This window comes from Motacilla alba, chromosome 13 (assembly GCF_015832195.1).
Source record: "Motacilla alba alba isolate MOTALB_02 chromosome 13, Motacilla_alba_V1.0_pri, whole genome shotgun sequence".
Classification (NCBI taxonomy): Eukaryota; Metazoa; Chordata; class Aves; order Passeriformes; family Motacillidae; genus Motacilla; species Motacilla alba.
Genome location: NC_052028.1, coordinates 7,750,699 through 7,772,747, shown reverse-complemented (window position 1 = coordinate 7,772,747; position 22,049 = coordinate 7,750,699). Strand labels below are relative to the sequence as shown.

The 22,049-nt window shown below is 40.0% G+C and overlaps 2 protein-coding genes across 8 annotated transcripts in view; both read right to left on the bottom strand.

Moving 5' to 3' along the window:
* Positions 1-91: 91 nt before the first annotated feature.
* MEIKIN (meiotic kinetochore factor) lies at positions 92-14,202 on the bottom strand. The gene is given in 15 exon segments (XM_038149977.1): positions 92-3,956; positions 5,287-5,410; positions 5,698-5,853; positions 6,342-6,422; positions 6,756-6,926; positions 7,273-7,367; positions 8,145-8,206; positions 9,446-9,485; positions 9,742-9,861; positions 10,296-10,436; positions 11,070-11,130; positions 12,118-12,196; positions 12,418-12,505; positions 13,954-14,157; positions 14,160-14,202. Coding segments are annotated over 15 exon segments (1,512 nt in total). The 3' UTR covers positions 92-3,909.
* A 3,909-nt stretch (positions 14,203-18,111) lies between these two features.
* ACSL6 (acyl-CoA synthetase long chain family member 6) overlaps positions 18,112-22,049 on the bottom strand; it is a 54,180-nt gene continuing 50,242 nt past the window's right edge. For all 7 annotated transcript variants that reach the window (XM_038150074.1, XM_038150077.1, XM_038150076.1 and 4 more), the window contains exons 20-21: positions 21,286-21,357; positions 18,112-19,261 (exon numbers count right to left, since the gene is read on the bottom strand). In XM_038150074.1, coding sequence (XP_038006002.1) covers positions 19,121-19,261; positions 21,286-21,357 — 213 coding nt within the window. In that variant the 3' untranslated portion in view covers positions 18,112-19,120. The remainder of the gene's footprint in view (positions 19,262-21,285; positions 21,358-22,049) is intronic.

The window sequence follows — 22,049 nt, the reverse complement described above, 5'->3', positions numbered from 1 at the left end:
GACGCAGGGAGCGGGGGCCGGCCGGCGGGCGGGGCGGGCCCCGTGGGGCGGCCCCAAGTGAACAGCGGAGCCCCGCACAGCCCGCGGGAAGCGCCGAGCCTGGGGGAGTTCGGAGTTCCTCCCGTTCACCCGCCTGGGCCTTCCACGTGTGCGGGAAAAGCGCCCGCTCCTGGCGGGGCTCCGCCGGGGGCAGGGCCGAGGAATGCCCCGGGGGCGGCGATAACCCGCCGCTCTCGTGTTTTCCTTCTTCGGACGGAAGTTAAAGGCAGGAGGCCCAGGAAGGCGAGAGGAGGTCACGATCGAGGCATCAGATCCTGCCCCTGGCTGTGCCCAGCGCCTTCGGGACTCGGCGTGCAGGGGTGCACCAGAGAAAAGTGACGTCTTTTACCCCAAACCTCGAAAATCCAGCTCCTCCCCCCTCTCCTTCCAGGTACACGAAGCGATTCTCCCACAGCTGTAGCAGAACAGCTCAGCTCAGATGCACTGGAGTCAAAACCTACGGGGAAGGTGGAACGCGTGTAGTTGATGGCAGAGGAAACCATCATCACGGGTAAAACACCCATCCACAAAAGAGTATTTAGGGCATAAAGTCCAGCAACTAACTCCAAAACAAATTTAAAAAAGAAAAAAAAGTTGTAATAGGTTTTATAAAATCAAAAAGATCCATGCCTTTAAAACTCTTTATTAGTTATACTTAAGTGAAATAGAAACGCTAGTGACTGCAAGCAGTCTCCTTCAGTGTCTCAATGTTCAGATACAACCCTGCTAGGAAGTTTAATTAAGGACTGACAAAACTGACTGACTCATCTGCTTTCCCTGCAAAATGGAATTAAACAACATATGATGTAAGATTAAATTAAGCATTATTATTTTTAAGGCATAATTTAGCGCATGTGTAAGGTATCTACAGAATGATTCTGCACAATCACCCATCTGTAGGAACTTCGTTTTCCATCTACCAGAAGTTGTAGACAATTCTAACACAAAACAGGAATTAATGTTTAGATGCATCTTTTCCTCCTCGTTCTGTACAGAAGACACACATGGCTGCCACAGATTTACACGTGGGCAGTCTTTACATCCTTTCAACGTGTAGAAGCCTCCTGCTCAACAAGAGCAGCACAAATACAGTCTCAAAAATAAAAAGTCCTCTGGGAACAAAACAAAATGACAGAATTTTGGCCAGTGTATGTAACTCAGCTTTCAGTAGTTTCACAACTTAGAGCAATGAAGAATTTGCTAAGTTCAAGTGCACTGCAATCCAAGCCGATGGAGTCCCTTTAAATATAAGTGAACTTATGTGTACATTCAGCATATTTTGATCTGGGCCCCAGACATCTCTTCTGTGTCTAAAGATTATGACCCAAACCAGAACCATTTTCATGTAAGGCTTTACCTTCCACTGACCTGTACATGTACCCTTGTAGTGCTCCAGTACAAGACACATCTCCCACCATCTCTGAGTACTTGGAGTCAAAGTCTCCTAAAAGTGCACTTCAGATAACAAGAATAACTGAACAGTGTTAATGAAAAACCTCTTAGAGATTTATGTATAATACATTTACTCAACATGCATCTGCCATGCACAATTCCTGCTGATAAAGGATTATCAGAGCTCTTGCATGGACTGACTCGCTGGAAGCAATTCCATTCAAGCCATTAAGACTTCATCATGTCTGGGATGTGAGAGAGCAGCCCTGGTGACACTGAACAGATTCTTCTCCTGAATCACTGCACAAGTAACCTCCTCAGTCCTACCCATTAACTGGCCATGACCCATAACCTTTATCTACCAATATGGCAGAGCCAGTTTCCACTCTGAATGAAATTTTATGTAGTAATTTTTCAGCTGAAAACCAAACTATGGGAAAATGCCTTTCCTTTGAGAACAGCAGAACAAGAGTAGGGATTGTTGCAGCCTCAAAATGAATTTCCTTCCCTGGGGCAAAGAGCTAGCCTGGTAATTAATTACACTTTCTCTAGGAGTCAGACAAAAGATGATAAGAAGCAGTGCTTTCATAACTGAAGGGAAGGACAAGAGATTGTGGTCCATGATACTTCGGTCCTCCTATACAGCCTCATCACATCAAGAAAAACAAAGACAAACCCCAGCAATATTCAGACTGCTACAGCCAATTCCACAGTTACAGACCATGTTTTCCTCTCTTGTACTTCCCAAGTAGTTTGCCAGTATTAGTCTCTTTGTGTAACACTACCAAATGGCCTGGGGCAAAATAAAGTGTTTTTTCCGTTGACTTCCAGAATACCCTTACAATAAACATATCTTTATTGTGGACCATCCTTTACTTGAACAATCATCATAAGCATGATGATGATTATTCAAGTAAACTACTAAGTAAATAAACTACTCAATAAATAACTTTCAATTTTGCTGAAAGCTACATCAAGGAGCTCACCTCTGTCTCCTGGGGGCTCTAGATTCTTGCATAATTACCAGTGACAGTATTTGCAAGATCAAGGATATTGATAATTAAAAGCATACCTGACAGGACTCTGAGTTATTGGCAGAACTTGTTCTATTAATGCTTAAAAGAAAAATAGCTTAATGGCATAATTTTTAACCTTGAGCCATTTAGAATGTTTATATAATACTTGTTCACAGACTAATCCAGCAGCAGTTATTTGCACTTCCTTCTACCCCAGAGCAATGGAGAAAAGATCAGGGTTTGAACTTTTACAGGTATTTTCAAATGCAGTCACACTACAGTTGTGGGTTTTATGTCTTCTTTTAATGCTCTTTTAGGAAATACAGAACTATTTTCCAAGGTGATAACATTGAGAAACAAACTCAGACTTTTGAAAGCGATAGTAGCGATTCTGAAAGCGATTCTTTTGAAAGCGATTCTGAAACACTGAAAAACTTCCTTTTCATCCAGATAAAGTCTGAATAAAGGATATTGTAGTGAGAACACTGTAGGGGTCCAAATTACTTTAATGTGCAACGAATTCAAGTGGAAAAAAATTGTTCTTGACAGTGTTTTCTGAGGCATTCAGCACATTAAGAACAACATTTATGAATTAACAATCCACAACCTGAACTGGAAGCACTGGGAATTTGACTTATGTGGACACAGTGTGAGCAGTAACTGGAAAATCCAGAATGTCAATATCCATCTCTTCAAACAGTTTAGCTATAAAAGGGTTTTTCCCACCATTGTGTTCATGTAAGGCATTTACTTTCTCTAAGTCTGAAGCCTAGAAGAAACAATGACTGAGAGATGTGATATTACAAAATACCTGACATGAAACAGGAAGAACCCTGAGATGGCAGTGGCTGGGCAGTGACAGTGCTGATCCTTAAGAGCCAATTCTCAGCACTGAGATGGGGTGAAGATGACCTGTTGTCATGTTCAGAAATCGAATTACAGCAGAACTCACAGTCTGTACCTCCAAAGTTCTGCAGACCTAAGCATTCAAGGAGTTTAGTGGTGGCACACTGTTGACTTCTGGGTCTCCAAGAGTACATGAATGCTTTCATGGCCACTCCCAGGACATGCAGTTACCTTCACAGTCAATGTTAACATTTAAACACAGGTCCCATCTTCAGATGCTAATGCTACTAGAGAAAACTAGAAATCTTGGCAGAGGGAGAGCCAAAAGTAATTCTATTTAAGGAATTTGGTCTGCTGTTCTTCAGTCAAACTGTTTAAATTCTAAACAAACTGAAGAATCATCTTTATGGAATCCTTACAGAATAATGCTCAGAACAGTGTACAAAATCGTTTAATATAAAGTATTTGAGTATTTACTAGCTTACTGAAACACGTAATACTAAATTTCAAACAACATACAACCATTATTTACTAGTTAGGAGTTCTGTTTTTACCACCCTGTCACAGCAGCAAGACCACAATTTCTTCTGTTAACTCCTTCTGAGAGCCAAAAATCTCATCTGTGTTTACAGCAGATCCAATTTTTGGTACTTACTATAGTATCTGGGAGAAAAAAAAAAGTGATAAATAATTATCAATAAAGTGGTACATTCTCACAAGTAAAAGAAAGCTCAATGATCTGACCAGCTGTTCAGATGTTCACTAGATATATCCAATGCTAGCATTTGTCTGGAAGAATCCGGATCTTGCAGGTCCCCTTTACCAGTGAGAAGAGAACAAGAATTTTGAGTACATGTACATTCCTAATGGAAACCAGCCTCATCTGAAAGACTGTTGAACAGAGAATAAAACATCCAGCATAAACCCCCCACCACAGTGGGGTCTAATTCCTGATACCAGGACCCTCTAGAAAAGGAGTAAGAAAACTAAACTTTTGTTCTGACAACACTACTTGCTGATTTCTGATTCACTTGCCCACCAAGTACAACCTGTGTTCTGTATTACCACAATTTGCCTGGGCACATGACCTAGCACAATCCCAGTTCTTTGATCTGTAGAGAAGCGTCAGATGAGTGTCATTAATTAATACATACACACACACTTACAAGCACTTCCCTGCATTCTAGATGCTGCATATAACTGGTAATAAAGTAGGAAGGCATTTGGACCCAAGAGACAGCAAATGTAAATTTTTGTGTATTCAGTATTTTTGAAAGCTGCCACACTTATGCAGTATCTCTGCACTGAATTAAAACAGAATAAATGACACACAACTTGCAAAAAACTTGGAGAAGAATTACTTTGAACTTTAGAAGACACGTGCCATCCAGTGGTACACCAAGAAACTTCATGAGAGATGGGAAAGGGAGAGGCTTTTACCTCTGTGTTAAGTGATGAGACAGTTTTGTTCACAGTTCTCATTTTTGTTCAACAAAAAACCAAGGAAGTGAATAAAGGAGCTTTCCCTATGCTAAGGGTTTCAGGAAAAAAGAACAGAAACCTTATGAGAAACTGGTAATTTTTGAAAAAAACATTTCTGGTAACTTGAACTACTTTGGTGGAGGGGTGGTGGTAAATACCAAAGTTCAACTCAGGCTTACTCACCCTAGAAATAAAGCACAGAATAATAGTAAGGCCTTAATTCTGAAGTAGCCTATGACTGTATTAATTCCTATGCTAAAGATCCCTGGAGGAGAAAACATTAATGCAATTTTAATAAAGTACTGTTGCACATAAACACTGTTAAGCTAGAGAGTTGAAGTTTTCTGCATCTTTCACTCTTTTTGGCCTGTGATTTTTCCAAATATTCAAACTTTAAGAAAAAGCCCAACAACCTTTAAACGTTTAACTAACCAGTCAGCATCTGCCCAGTATATATATACAATATGTACTATATGTACAGGAGTATAGAACCAAGTCTCTATCCCTTTACCTTCAGGCACTGCTTTGGGAGGGCGGAACTTTTTCGAGTTGACTGGAACTTGCTGCAGCCGGGAATGCCTCGGGTCTGGTGACATTCTAACGATGGAGCAGATTTCTCGTCTGTCACACACAGGCTGAAAAGATTAATGACATTTCATTCACACAACTATTCCCACTGAAGAAATGTTCTTTTAGCTTTCTTCTAGGGAAACTAGAGATTACATGCAGATTTCAAGGCATGTCACTAGAAAGCATTTAAGACTACTTGTGTACACTCAACACGCTATTGGAAAGGGTGATAAAAAGCTTCAAAGCTTTAAACATTCTCTTTAGCAGTTTTGATACTGTAAGGATTAAATATACAGTACAGTAGAAATTAGCATGACAAAACTGGGTTTAAGAAGTGCAATAAAATCAGAACCTTTAATATATTCTTTTCTTCTGGACTTTGAGGAATAATTTCTTTTTCTGAGCTCAGAGATGCAGGAACAATTTCTTCTGAGTTAACAAATGGACCTGTGGTATTCAGGATCAGTTCTTCCCCAGGTGAGGCTTTACACACGGGCGACAAGCTAAGCTACAGTTCCATCAAAATACAAAATATACAGGAATAACTCCCCAGTCAAATAACAGACAACAATTCAGACTGGCTAATGCTTGTTGACTCATGCAGAAGATATTCTATTGCTTAAATAAAAATTATTTAGGGAGTCGCCAAGACCCTGATGTTCTCTATTTATTAATCTAGTATGCACTAGCTCAAGTATGAAGGGACAAGTGGCAGTACTATACTACCTGTACAGCCAAAGAATTCAAACTGGCATTTAAATATCAAATTTGAATCAAAGAGTTCATGCAAGTAAGGATACTAGAGCTGGTTTTACATTACATTTATAAAAATACAAAACAAATTCCTAGGTTGGGTTGTTTGGGTTTTTAAGTGACCAGAATTATCAGTTTGTTGTGCAATTTGCAGAGTAACATATATAGAGGCAAAAATGGAATGTGCCACAAGGAATGATTTCTTTGGTTTTAATAATTAAAAAAAATCAGACAGACACTCACATCTAGCTCTAGAGGCTGAGCATTACCAGGATTTTTTAGGACTTTATTTTCCTCCATGATTAGCATGGTGGAAGTCATTTGCTAAACAAAAACAGAGAACTCAGTATCAGTTTCAAAGTCTTTGCTGTTTATTATTACTCTTACAGTATTCTCCTAGTACACAATACTTTAAGAACTCCATTTAGAATTACTGCTAGTTGTTCAGATTGAAGTATTGAATTCCTGTCATTCAGGGTTATTTTTTAGTCCTATGCTCTCCAAAATTAAGACAAAGAATTAGTTTACTGCAGCTCAGACATTTCAGATGTGGCACTTCCTGCCACTTCTATTTAATTGTAACTTCAGTCAAGATTCACAACTCCCATTTCCATTCTATGCCAGGGTTAATCAGTGGGGCACAATGGGAATACTTACCACCACAGCATCTGTTGGTTTGGTTGGCAGAACTTCTGCTGTCAATCCCTCTGATCGGGCTGATGTGTTTTTTGGGGCATCACGCCGCCTAGACGATGAACCTTCTTCAAAGGGATTAGAACTGCTTGCTTTCTTCTTCAGCCTTTTGGTTTTAGCTGTTCGATTATCATACTAAATAGAAAGACAATTACATTTTGTGTTACAAAGTGAATCTCTATAGCCTGGTAAAAAAGCCTGGTATAGCCACTAAAAAAAAAGTCCCCCTGTCATAGTCAAGCTCTACACAACCCATTTCAGTACCACTGACACAGCCAGCCTGAAAAACAGTGAGCTTGGGGACATCATGATTATTGCTCTCTCAAGAGGGAGAGGCAAGCTACATCTTCACTCTGCCCTGGCTGCAACCACCACTTGACAAGTGTAGCAGAAACTACTATTCCTCTAGGTGGAGTTTTCCACCCATACAAGGAGGAAGTCATTTGTGCTACAACCTTGCTATTTATTAAGAATCTTTCACCTTGCTTTCCGGTCCTAACGGTGAAGAACAGCGCATACCACTTTTTAGGTCTGGAGTTCTCTCTCTTGCAGCTGTTATTTTACAGAGTTTTTTTCCTGTGACAGATTTCCAACACATTAATTAACTTTGAGACAAAGACTACTACAGCTACTCTCTACCCCATGTCTTACAGGATGGTATTCAAAGAGGAAGAATTCCAAAGCCAGTCCTGTAAACACAATTCTTCCCTCCAATATAATCCTCGTCTCCTCCCCACCATCAGGTGCTTTACTCCTCTCCCATTCCGTAAACAAGGCTGCTTATTATAAAATGTTCACTTGGCTATTTACATCTGGGTAAATACTGTGAGACCAGAGACCCACATAATCACAGCAGTATTTACCAGTGGCAACTTCTGATGCTATTACACTCCAAATTAAGCAGGGGGAAATTATGTGGGCCGCAGACAGAATTGTATCGGTCACAGATCAGAACTGTAGTTACATCAGGGACTCAATGTATTTGTGAAGCTGACATGAAATAAGCTCAAGTAAAGAGCACGACACAAACAGTTGTGCTCCTGGGTAAGGTAAATAAGAAATGTCAGTTTTCACTGAGCATCATGGGTGATTAAATGGAAAAATGAGGGGTCTGAGGCTTTAGTTGGCTGGTTGTTTTTGTTTTCTTTTCCTAACACATTAATTAGAACCAAGCCTTATTTGCTGGAAAGATTTTTCAAATTACACTTTCCCTTCCAGACACAACTGAGTTCAGTCTGTGCTGCAAGACAAATGACACAGTAGAAGCCTGGTTTAGATACTGTGCAATCATTTAAGTTTGGGTAGAATATTCTGTTCTCACAGCTAGCACAACTGCTTCAGGTCATATTTTACCTGCCAGTGTAGCTGAAATGCTTAATGCTGAAGAATTGTAATAGCAACTTGATGGTCTCTTTCTAGAAGAGGAGAAAAAGAACAACTATTCTGAATGAACATGAACATTAAAAAAAACCTATTAATAAGAAAATCCTAGGAAAATATAGGTTGAGTGAAACAGGATGAATCTTATTTGAAAAAATATTGTTAAGGAGTTGCTTGATCACCTTTTACAGTTATTTGATAGTTTATCAAGTTACACATCTATCCTGAAGACTGTTGCAATTCAAGACCCACAGAAGATTCACTAAAAGCTCAGCACTTCAGCATTCTAGGACAGAATACATTTAAGGAGGATGCAGGGGAAATTAGGTTCACAAGAAAATTCAGAATCAATTGTGTAGAGATCTGTAACAGCAAGATTGATATGTGTTATGAATGAAAATGTCTGCATGTAAGACTGGAAGGAGAAGCACAAGGGTTGAAAGAAATTATGCTGTTCCCAGAAAAACACTCATGTTCCTCATGTTTTTATGTCAGGACCTGAAGGCAGCTCTGTGACAAAGCCAAGTACAGAAGACTCTTCCCTGTGATAAAACCTCACCACAGACAACTTGTCAGAGAAAACCCAGCACCCAACAACAGGAGGGTGTCAACGGGGTGCCAGCACAGCACACACACACCATTCTACTTCCTGGCAGATGCATTCTGAGTAAGGAAACACTATCAATAGGCAGTAACCTGACCCAAGATTATACTATAAAGTCAGCATGATTCCAAAGCAAAGGCTGCTCCCCATGTAAGCTGATGATTCCTAAAGAACATAAAAGACCTGCCCAAAAACTGATTTTTCTCTGGGCAAGCACAGAATGTAAGACTTAATGAAGACTTGACAACAGGTACCCTTCACACTCTACTGCACAGACAAGCCTGGCCAGACCACCTGAGCACACCCCTCTTGCTGTGACTGAATGAAATCTGACAGAATTAGTGCAATCGCATAAAGCAACTTATTTAGGGATTTTGTAAATAAATGCCATCTCATTTCATAGAATCCTTCATTGTGTTCTCTTGCATTGACTTCCCTAAAGCTGCAAGGCCAAACTAGAAATCTATAAGGCAAACTCTTCCCTGACCAATTTCAAATTCCACCAATATCAAAGTTAGTGAGGACACAGGTAGCTGAAACTCCACAGAAGTGGAATTTCAAAACTCTTCACGAGCAGAGGCTTACTTGTACTGGCCTTTCTTTTAAATACCTCTCAAAAGAGAAAAGTCTGAACATTTAGGTGCATCAAAGAGTCTGCTGTAGCGATTACCTTTTAGTGCATCGGTCTGGAAAATCCTCCAGTACAGGTTCTAAAAAAAACCCAAAACATTAAAGCTAAACTTTAAATAAAAAAGCTAGGCCAGCTTAGACCAGACAATTTTTTTAATGCAAACTAACTTATAAAGCACAATATTAGAAGCAAACACAAACCACTAGCAGGGAGCTGCTCTCCATTATGCTAACAGAACTTACATAAAATGATCGTTACTTATTTTATACAGGTTCCTCACACCAGAGTGAAATTTGTTTATGTTTATATCCTGAAGTATTGTAGAAAAGAATTACCTAATATTGCTGAAAGATTTGACATCTGTGGTATCTTATCAATGGTCACCGCTTTGCTGGAGTCCAGGAGAGTCGAGTTCTTGTACTTCCCAAGGTCTGCAGAGTAAAAATTGCATCTTTCTGGACATAGAAAATATAAGTGCAGATTTCTTATGCTGAAATTCATTGAATTATTAAACTTGTGACTAAACTGTAAACAATCACAATTGCAAGACAGGAACTAAAAAGCAAAACTAAAGCACTGTCTTGGCTCAAACAGCTGCAGAAAAGTTTGGAAGGAATTTGACTGAACACACATTTGTGGGCCATTCCCAATAAACAGTTTGTGTCCACAGTGAATACTTTAGGTTTAAAGTAGGATTCAAATTACATAAGGACCTGATTCACACCAGATTAGAGGACAGATACACTGATTCCATGTTAAGCACAGGTTTATAGCTAAGATGTGACCTGGTGAGTCACACCAAGGGAGGCCGCTAGTCCTTCTGTTGTAGAAAGTCTCCCCACATTTTCTACATCAAATAAAACTGAAAGCAGTCACACAAAAGCCTCACCTGAATCATCATCTCTGAATGTTTCAGGGGATGAGTAAGTTTTCAGGCTGTCGCTAGCAGTGCTATAATCTGCAGCTGAATCTTCATCTAAACACTCTATGAGAAAGGTGGAAACACCTGTGGGAAGAGTAATTTCTGTACCTAGAGAAAGAGACAAAAAATGTGACTAAAAAAATCTATCATCTTGTACAAACCATCAGGATTTCCTTATCTGAGTTTCATTCCTGTAATGAGCTAAATATTGTCACTCATGATATCATAAGTCATAATACAGTTAAAGGGCATCCTTTTGTTTATTTCCATACACTACCATAAGCCAAGAGAAGATACCTTCTTTGCCCAAGGCTCACAAGACATAGCTGAAGACTACAGCCCCTGGTAGGGCAATTCTTAAACAGATCACAAGCTTTTGGACATGCAGGTCTGAGTAAACTGAAGAATTCATGTCCACAACTAGTCATGTCAATGATAGAACCAAGACCATGTGGTTTCCAACAGGCTGAGCTCACGACTGCCTCAGGTGCTGTGGGTCTGTCTGTGCTGCCTGCAACCAACTCATGTGAGTCCAGCCACAGGCTGCAGTAAGAGGCAGAAGTCCAGCCAGTGGTATCAAAACCTTCACTTTCTAACAGCACACAGTCAGAACCAGTACAACAACAGCACAGCACAAGACCCGTACTTTTACAGAAATAAAATTGTATCAGGAATTTTACATTTAGTTTATTATAAATATCAAATATATTTAATAATATAATGCTTAGCCATTATACTCACTTGAAGTCACTTCAGCATTTTTCAAACTTCCTTTACTTTCAAAGTTAATTATTTTGGAATCCTAAAATTAAAAGACCAATACAAACAGCCTGAGAAAACTGAATGTAGACAAAGAAAGACATTTAAATATCATCCTACATTAGCAGATGCTGAGAAAACTCACTGTCTAGTACCTCACCACTGAAGTCTGCTATTCACAGTGTAACTTGTAGCAGGATTTTTCATGCACATTAACAAATCTGCAAACTCACAGCTCTCAAATTCATGACAAATATCCTATCACTTGATCCTGCAATGTTTGCTAGATGAGACTGCCGTTGAAGGCGTACTGACATGAACTGAACTTAGGCACAACAGAGGTGGAGTACTGTCTTTTGATTTTATTTTTTTTCAGACACCTCACTTTCAGAATCCTACACCATTTCTGTAAATACAAACATCTATGATGTGTAGGCAGTAGATTCTACAAAACTAGGCATTTTGTAGAAAATATAAATAATTGGTAGACTCTAAAGAAGAGTGAACATTTTAAAGAAAAATACTTTTTTCTGGTATCACCTGTGCCATTTGCTGCAGCAGATTTCAGTTCAAACACACCTGGTTCATATTCTCTTGCCATTGCAGTATTAACTATCCTGAAACACTTCTGCACCATCACCTCCAACCACTTTGTTCCAGTTTAAATAACACAAGAAAGAGCATCAGTGGCGTGTCAAAGGTCTGTGCCTGACCTAGAAGTGAACAATTCTCTGAAATCACAAGCTACTGAGATCTCTTCCACGCAACACAATTCCTTCAGCCTTGCCTCATCCATGATAACTAGGATTGATGTTTTCTCATGCTACCAGTACCTCCAACAGCTTTTATTCTGGCCAAAGACACAGAGAATATAATCCAAAATACAGGACCAAATTCAGCCTGAAAAACGTCTGGGCTCACACAGACGTAACTCATAGGAAATTTTACCTGAATAGAAGAATTTAACGTGTCACATTTCTCTGATTTATCCTCCATCACTAGTAGATAAAAAGCAAGACAGTATTCTCACCTTCAGTGGTACACTGCTTTCTTCTGGTTCCTCTTCTTTTACCTTGAGGTCTGTTGTTTCTCCGACAGTCACTTGATTGCTGCAGTTGAGAACAGAACCAAATTCAATCACAGAGCTACACTGCTTTAGACAAAAGCAACAACTCCAAAATGCCTTTATGGGGTGTCAATAAATAATCTGACAAACAGCAGTGCACTGATAATTCAGACTGCTTTGCTCCAACTGCCATCTCACAAGACAAAACAATACAATTTACTAGCAAGTCTGAACAATGGTGTGTTTGAATGCATTCTAGCTGACCTTTGGTGGCATGAAGAGCTCTCTTCAGTATATTCAACATTTTCTTTAATCTTTGGTAAGTTCTTCCCACTGAACTTTTTCTTCAGGCCTAGAGAATAAATATTTAGTTCAATAATGATAATTTCAACATTAGAATTTAGGTTATTATTTCTAATTTAGCTGTTCCCACCTTCTACATTCATAATGCTTTTTGACCCTACTATCACAAACAATCTAAAATCTGAATTTGTTTTTTTCAGCAGTATATCAAGACAAAACGAAAAGCAGACTTAAAGAAATACTTCTTATGTTTTAGAAACCTGTTGATTAAAAGGAGTAAACCCACCACCTTGGAAGCAACCTTTACCTTGATTCAAAATAGTTTGAGTACAAATCAGTTTTAAATGGTGTTTCTTAGGAGTATCAAGGATTTCTACATAAACTGGTCCTCACTGTATATAATCCCAAATGGCATTAACAACACAAATAATCAGTAACCAGAAAATTTCAGAGATATATGTTCTTATCCTAAAACTAATTTTATGAGTCATTTAGCTTTGTGCTTTGCTTTCATTATCCAAGAGGTAGAAACAGTCAAACTTCCTAGAGTTACACATTTATGACTGCAAAGGAGCATCCGTCCCCCTGCTAAAACCTGGATCTGAGTCACTGCATTTCCCCAGGGCCACACAGAGCCCTCTGGCTGAAGCTTCCTGGGAATTCAGGACAGGATGATATATATGGACAGGACTCATCCTTTTCCTTCTTTTTTTCAAGCATATGGAAGACCTCCAGCAGCTGGTTGCACCCAGTCCTGTGCAGAGGAGCACTAAATACATAGAAGAGCAGGAGCCAGCAGAGCAGGAACAAGGCAATAACAAACATTTGCTGTACCCTCTCACAGCAAAGATTTACTTTTCAATTACCAAGATCAGCCCAAGATCAAGATCTCCCACGCTGGTGTTCCCCATACTCTGTCAGTCTTCAGTTGATTCCCATCCCTTGCCTTGAACTGCATTTTTTTTCTTATCAGGTCTCAAATGCTTAGCTTGGTGTCTGCTGCACTGCGTTCAACAACGAGACAGCTCCTTTGGAGTAACGACTTCAAGCAATTCTTAAAATATTCTCTCAAAGGTAAGCAAGGCTTTTGTCTCGCCATTTCTCGATGCTCCCTTCCAACTCTATTATATGGAGGGGAGGTACTTCATAGAAGGGAAAATCCTTCCTATTGCCAACGAGCAGCTAAAATAGAAGTAACGCTCCTGTTTCCAGAAGAGCAGTCTGCTTTCTCCAAGCGGCGAGGGACATGGATAACAAGATACCACCTCCCCGCCTTAAGATCCGCTGCGCTGGACACCCGTGTGAGGAACAAACCTTTGGGGGCCACCGAGGACGCTGCTGGCACAAATCTTGGCCGCATTACCCTGCCCGGCATCTTTACCCAAGAGAACACACCGCACACAGCACAGTGCAGGTCCTTTTCCCCACCCTTTCCCGCCACTACAGGTCCAGCCTCCTGCACTCCAAGCCCCGCCGCCTCCCGGGTGAGGCGCTTACAGGCGGACTCCGGCCCACGAGGCCCCGCGCCCCCGAACAGGCGTCGCCGGCATATCTGGGAGCCGCCGGCCCGGCTGCTCGGGAGAGCGGTCGCCCCCGGTAGAGGGGACGAGCGGCGCTTCTTCCGCGGTGCCTTCCCGGCGCAGGGAGCGCGGAGCCGGCGCTCCCGCTCCATGGCAACCCGGGCGCCGCAGCCTCCGCCGCCCGCGGGCCCTCCGGCGGCGCCGCCCCCGCCGCCCCAGCCCGCATGCGCGGGCGCGCGTGAGGGACCGGTCCCGTGAGGGAGCCGCTGTGGGCAGGGACGAGGGACACGGGGAACACGGGGGACAGGGGACACGGGACACCGGACACCTTCACCCGGTCCGGTGGCTCCGGGCCTCGCCGCCCTCGCAGGGAAAAAACTCCCATATGAAGATGGAGTAAATAAATCGTGTGTGTGATAATCCCTGTACTGCTCCGACCCCGCTTCAGGCTGTAGAGAGGAGGAATCTCATTGCTTCGTTACCCTGAAAAAACAGAGCGTGTAGAATCACAGAATGTTTGGGTTGAAGGGGCCCTAGATACACTCCTGATCGCCCTGCCTTGGGCAGGGACGGCTGCTGCCGCCCCCGGTTGTTCCAAGCCGCAGCCAGCCTGGCTCTGGCGCTGCAGGCGTTTCTGGATTTCCAAGTTAAAGGAGATACAAGTGCACACAAAACCCGGGATAGAGCCCATTTGCTTTGAAACTTTATTGGTTTAGACACAATCTGAAAAAATACTATGCATTCCCAATTGCAATTCATATTAAACAAGCATATACATGTGGTTATATTATTATTGATTTGAAATTAAAATTGAAACCATTACAGAAAGACTGCTGCATCTTCAGAGAACTTTGCAACAATTAGTTTTCATAGGAGATTGCTAAAATCAATCTCATGTCCCAATACGCTTTTGGTCGTTATTTTATTTTACATAATTTCTTATTTTTACAACACGTTTAGTTTAGCCGCACATTCTGAATGACTTCATACCAATGGTGAGGACAAAGTGCTGGAGGAACAATGGATTTTATAAAAGAGCTTTTATTGTATGTCAGTCCACGAGAAAATCTTATGAGCAGTTTTGAGAAAGGTGAAAATTTAGTTTTTTACAAAAGTTTCCATAGATGACTCTTTGATATACATGCTAATATACCAAAACAGAAAAGTTTTTAATAACAGGATATTTTTTTTACACAAATGTATATGTTAAATTTTACCCCCCTTCACTTTCAATTGAAAATACAATAGGCAACACTTACCAAAATGCCTCATTTGTTGGCTGCTTTTACTTTGCTAAAATACATAACAAAAAGCTGAAATGAAGGGCTTAAAGGGACTCCAGATGCCTCAGAAAACATTTTTCTTTACAAGAATTCAAGGGATCTAAATTTTTTTCACCTCTGGGCTACAGGCATTCAGATTTCTTCTCTGAAAAGCTTCATTGTTTCACAGGTGCAAAGGTGGTATGGAAACCACCAAATGTGTAAAATACTGAAGAACATCAATTCCAAGAAGAAACAATGATTTAATTATGATTTTTTTCCCCCCAGAGAAAACCAAAGTGAACTCAAGATAGAAAAGTAGGCCAATAGAATTGCCTCTAAATAAAATGCTTTTTCAATTTTTTTCTAAGGCATCAAGAGGTCTTTAAGTCACCTATTACCATGCAAAAATAGTATATTCTTTCCCATTTTACATTCATCTTGTAGCATTTATTTACATATAGATCAGCAGTTTGTGCTTTTAACACATGTAAAATTAAAAAAAAAATCTAAATTAATTTTTTTCATTCCAGAGGTTAAGGTCAGATTATTTTGTTACAAAGGAGAATTTTATATTCATGGCAACAATGAGACTGGACTTTACTGTTGCTGATAGATACTGACTAACAGATTGCAAAATGGTACTTTGTCAATAAAAACTCACCGTCTCTGTCTCACTTCATGTGCATCAAGCATTTTAACTTGCAAATGTGCCTTTCAGGACAGAATTATTCCATGTATTTCCTGCCCATGGGGTTAAAGACTCTGGTCTGGTTTCTGCTCACACTTTGTGCATTTTGGCAGAACAGATTTTTCTCTGTGCAATATATCAAGCAAAGAACGTACAAAATATATAACTAAGCAAGAGCCTCTTCCTGAAAAGTGTATTTTATTGTGGTTTTTTATAGATAAGACATTCTTCCAGTGATTCCACAGGCATAGCACCAGGCCCAGGAAGAACCAAGAATGCAGTACTGCAACTGTAAAACTGACTGCAAAAAGAGTTGCCACTCTTTAGGATGAATAATAGAAACTAATTTTGTAATTAGTTATCTTAAGGTAAAAAAACCAAAAAATACCAAACTGGTTATTGGACAGCCCTGGGGATTTTTCCTTGGTGGTGACAAGAAGTGTTTCAGTTTAAGACAGCTCAATACAAAATGAATATGCCTGGAATGTGAAGAGAAGCAGGATTGAGCCTAGCTCATGCCTTACACATCTCTTTTTCAAGTGTTAATCTCTTACATCGTTATGATTGTGGCAAGAGAGTGACCTGGAGAGGAAAATCTGATTATACAAGTATAAAAGAGAGCTTTTAGTTTATTTATATAATTTTTCACAAGTTCTAAAAGCATTAACACTTTTGGTGTGACAAAAACCAATTCAGATTTTGCATCATCCAAGTGTGGCCAAGTCTTCAATTTTTCTTTCTTATTCTTTTGCAATTCATATATTTGGCTCTAGTGCATCTGACATTTTGCATCAAATACCAAAAGAAGAATATAGATATATTATTCAGGGTCATATATGTAAAAATAACAGCCATCTAAGCTGTAAATAAACTCATATTGGAATCTTCTGTACTTATACAGAGTTTAGTTGTCCCAAAAAGCCTGAAATCACCTTAAGAGAAAAGCAAATAAAATTCAAATGGCAAAAAAAAAATCAGTGAAAAATAGCTTTTCTCTATTTCTTAGATGACTAGGATTTGGGGGTGTTTATTTTAAAACTGTTGCATTAAAACAGACAGGAAATTGTACTGAATTTAATTCTCCATTGCTTTGAAGGCTGTGTATGTAATGACTGTCTTTTGGCTGATACAAAAAGGATATGAACTAAACTCCACTGAGATAAAAATCCTTTATGACTTGACCTAAAGAGCCAGATTTTATGCAGTAATCCCTGTCCTCCATTGACGTGGCCAATTCCTCAGGGATGCTATTGCTGCATATATTGGTGAAAAATTAGGATCCCATCAGATCTCAGATATTTCTTCATTTGCTTTGGACTGATATGAGTCACTGCACTGAAATCAAATGAGGAATCAGATGCATAAAAGGATTCAGACAAATGCACATTTGATAAATCAAACTGCCACATTCTTTGAGTCATTATGTTACTGATACAGTTTCCTATGTATCATCTTGTTCTGATATCACTGCAATAAATCAGTCTTCGTAAAACACTGACTTATTAATTCAATTTATTTCATTTGGAAGCATGCAACAGAACTTCAGAGAGAAAATAAGATACTGTTTAGATTAAAAATTTAAACTTTTAGCTTTAGAAGTCTACAGTGGATTCCACTATAAGAGAGAAAATAAGTGTGCTTCCACTGTCCTAGCAAAGATCTAGCAGGCACAGCTCCATGCTAGTATGGTGCAAAAAACATCAGCTAGTAAAATACACAGATATTTAGGACCCTTTTTAGCAGAAAGAATCTATCAACAGTCCAAGTATTCAAGCAACTTGACATGACAGTTTTCTCTTTGCCTTGTACCATGCTTTGTACCAAGAGACAGCTCTAGAGTCTGTTCCTACTCCTTATGAGACTTATCCTCTTTCTGATGACCACAGACATGTAAGGTTTTATCCAGACAACTTGCTGGTTATTCCAGAGAGGCCATTGGAGGTGATTCCAATGGGACTTGATGCTTCCAGATGTCTGACCGTAAAGACGTTCCCATTACAAGCCTTTCTGCCGCCACATCCACTGTTCTGCCATACGGTGACACCTTGCACAGCGATGGCCCACACAGCCTTTAGCCCATCCCCATGAGTCTTTTGGGGCAGTATTCCTTCCCCTTCCATGGCCAGACAAAGGATGCCCTCCACTGCTGCATCTCAGGCTGGCCTTTTCCCAGACCTTTTCATTTTGCTAAGCCCCATCCAGAATCACAGCTTATTCCTTGTGCTCCATTTCCTTAGCGCTGTTTCTGAAAGGGAGTTAGTCCAGCTGGACTATGCAGTATTAGCAGCATGTGAAGTAATAAATTAGGGATTGGGAGCATATGGATTATCGTGAACTCCCACCTAAAGCCACCACAGAGCCAGTGATGCTTTTGCAACCTTCTCCGTTTGAGCAGTTCAGATGTCCGTGAGTGCACTGGACTGAAGGAGCCCTAATGCAGAATCTGCATACCATGGATAAACTGTGTTTGGATGAAAAGGAAATAGAGGAAATTCTGTGCTATGCTGCCTACCCTGTTCTTGTCATTTCCAAGTAACAGTAATCCATTAGATGTAATATACTAATAGGTCTATTAAGTACAAATAGTGGGAAATTCCTTCCTATTTCTGTTCTGGTTGTTAAGTCATCAATGATTAAATCAAATCAATGTCATTTATGTCCTGAAAAATATAAAAACTATCACTTACTATATAAACCAATATCCAGCATGAAGTTCCAAATCAGAGAAAACAGACTTTTACTTTCACCATCAGTCACTGATTATTTGAGGTAGACCACATTATTGAATTACTTATTATTTTAGTTTCTAATATATTAGGTTGTATACAATCAAATATCAACAGACATACTTGAAATTTTCCCTATTTTAACTAAAAATATTTGTAGTTATTTAAAAGATATGCTTCCATAATTTACTCGGCCATAGATTGAAATTTCTGCATATTTTGTGGCAATTTAGCATAACTTTTAGTGGTGTCTTACTGTATACCTAGAGTAAAAAAAATTGTATCACACCTGATGGCAAAAAAAAGGAAAATATGGTTAGTGATGAAATCCTAGAAAAATGAAAGGCTCAAATATCAGGTTCAGATGCTTATCCATTTCAGCAGTGTCATTCTGGCTCTGTAGTTTTTGAGTATTATTCTAATATTGCTATGAAGTCCGTTACTCAGAAGATTCTTCCCGTGATTTCAGATGGAGATGCTTGAATATAGCTCTTCTATTTGTTTTTTGAAGTAATCTCTCAGTTCTGGTCTCTTAGCCTTTAATGTTGGTGTCAACAAACCGTTTTGCACCGAGAACATATCAGAGTGAATATAAATGGCTTTTACCTAAAATAAAAGAGGAATATATTTATAGCAAATGTTACAGGCATCACACTGAATAAACATTAACTTTTTTTGCTGTGCTTCCCTCTGGTGGTGCCTCAAGTCCAGGGCACTCTTCTGCTGAGTTCCCAGGATTTTCATCTCCTGCCCACAGAAGGGAGCTCTCCAAGAGAATGAGCACATAAACTTCTTTTCTGCAGGAAAGCAAGGCCAGAGCACAGCGAGGCAGTGCACAAGGGAGAGTGTGAGATCATCACTGCAGTTTCACACAGCTGAAAGGCAGTGGGGGAGAGGGCAAGGGCAGACAGCTGTGCTAAGAAACCTTAACCCCACTGTAAAAGTAAACAGCACCAATTCAATATTGCAAAATTATCATGAAACTTTGCAGGCACAAAGTGTGAAGATGATGATCATCTTTAGCTAATTTAAAGGATACCATTTTTTTAGCCAGTGCAAACGGCATTTCACAAGGCTGCCCTTCTTTGAGGCAGTGGCTCTGAGCACAGTGGGGAGCCTGGCAGCACAGATGGGAGTGAGCTTTTCCTTCCCGTGCTGGTGTGGGAGAAAGCAGAAAACTGTAGCGTGACTGGTCAGAGCCCACCGATTTAAGACAAAATTCCCCAGCCATCTGCTGCTTTTGTGATTCCCCAAGCCTGACTGCTTTGCAGTTTGTTTGGCTGGGAGCTGCAGCAATATAGGCTGAAAATCCATTTTCTATTCCTTAGAGATGTGATTCATCTTTCCCTGCAAGCATCATGGTCCAGGCCCTGCCCCCATGCAATCCTTCATAAATCAGTGTTCATGCTACTAATGCTCCACCATTTGCTACATTAGCTTTCGGATCCTAGAAGCTGATGGTTATAGAAGTCACACTTGTCGTTCCCAAGACAGAAATCCAAGCTACAGACAAGGATGGGGATAATAAAGAGTATCCCCTTAAACAGGAGATCCCATCCCATGCGAACATTAGCCACAGTATCTGGCTCAAAAGTTGGTTTTAAGATTGCATATTGCAACCAAGATGAAGTTTTGAAGCCCTTTAAATTTGAAAATGATATAATTTTTTATTCTATTCTATTATTATTTTATTCCAATTTTTAGAAAGATGACAAGGCTTTCCTCACTACTTTATTAATTGTAACCTGCTGGTGGAATCGATTACTTGAGGATATTTCATACTGTGAAGACCATGGCACAGGCAAACAAGACTTATTGGCACAGACAATTATGTGCATTAAAAACTATGCTTTATACTGAATTATTCTAAAAGAAATTTATTTTTGTTGCCATTTCATTTGCATAGGTAACTGAGAAATTAACAATAATAGGGATATGTTTAATGATGCATCTGCCCCACTCCAATACGGTGGATTACTCATTAGAATTATAACCCAGAAACAGTCTAAACAAAAGCAAAAAAGCCCTTGCTAATTATATGTAATGATTAAGATGTTTGTTTTTTTCAACAGAAATAAGCATTTGACATTTTAAAGTGGGGTGGATAATTTTTCTGTTTTTAATGCTATGTAGACCATGATTGATTTCAGATTCCCCTTCTGAAATGTCTGTAGCTCTATTGCAGAAATATTTACACAAGCAGGAAAGAAGTAGTGCCCAGACTAAAGATAAAGAAACCAGCAGCATTTCAAGGTCAGGTATAAGAGTAGTAATTAGTGACCCAATTTCTAACAGAGCTTTCAGTGGCAGAAAAGTCAGACTCCTACAGATGTTTATCTTGACCTCTGGTTTTCTGGAGATTATCCATGTCTCCGATTAAGACTTTGACCTCTGCACCCCAAACTTTCACTAAATTTAATTCAAATTTCAAACATGGGTGGGAAGCAGAATCACACCAAACACATTTTCCCAGAGGAATAAATACAGCTTGCCAGCAATAAAGCTCTTTCCAAAAACATCATGTACAGCTGCAACAGAGATTTGTAGTAACATGATAAATGCTGACAAATCCCCATTCTATACAGACAAGTGGCCTGTCTGACCACACTGAATGATGGATTTCATTTTACCTGCTCAAAGGAGTGAAGCCCACTCTCCTTCCCTAACCGTACCATGTCTTCCATTATCGCTTGCTGCAGTTCCTGCGTTAAAACACAGAAATTCCTCATGAGCTACCAGTCAACCTTACATGCAATTAATGCTCACTGTTCACCAAAAAAAGTGTTTCTGAGCAAAGTTCAAGTGCCTTACTAACAGTTAATATGTAATTAGCAAAATGCTATTGTAATGTATAAACATTACACTTAAGTATGGTGATGTTAAGTGTCTCCTTGGTATGAAAAGTAAGGTTCTATTTTCAAACCAGCAATGTGACATAGCTGTTAAATTTACAGTCTTTCAGCCATCTGCCAGACTTCAATGCAGAATCACTGCCCACAGACACCAGTCGAATGGTTCAGTGGCATCAGATTTTACTGATGTGATCCAATGCAATTCCTCAGTATTGGAGAGCATGTGTTTAAGACTGAGGTCCTTGTTATAGAATCATAGAATGTCCTGAGCTGGAAGGGACCCACAAGGACCATGGAATCCAACTCCCAGCCCTGACAGAACAGCCCCAAGAGTCCTACCACGTGCCTGAGAGTATTATCCAATTGCTCCTTGAGCTCTGTCAGAATTGATGGTGTGACCAGTCCCCTTGGAAGCCTGTTCCAGTGCCCAGACACCTTCTCTGGGTCAAACCTTTTCCTAATATCCAACCTAAACCTCTTCTGACACAGCTTCAGGCCCTTCCCTCTGGTCCTGTTGCTGGTCACCACAGAGAAGACCATAA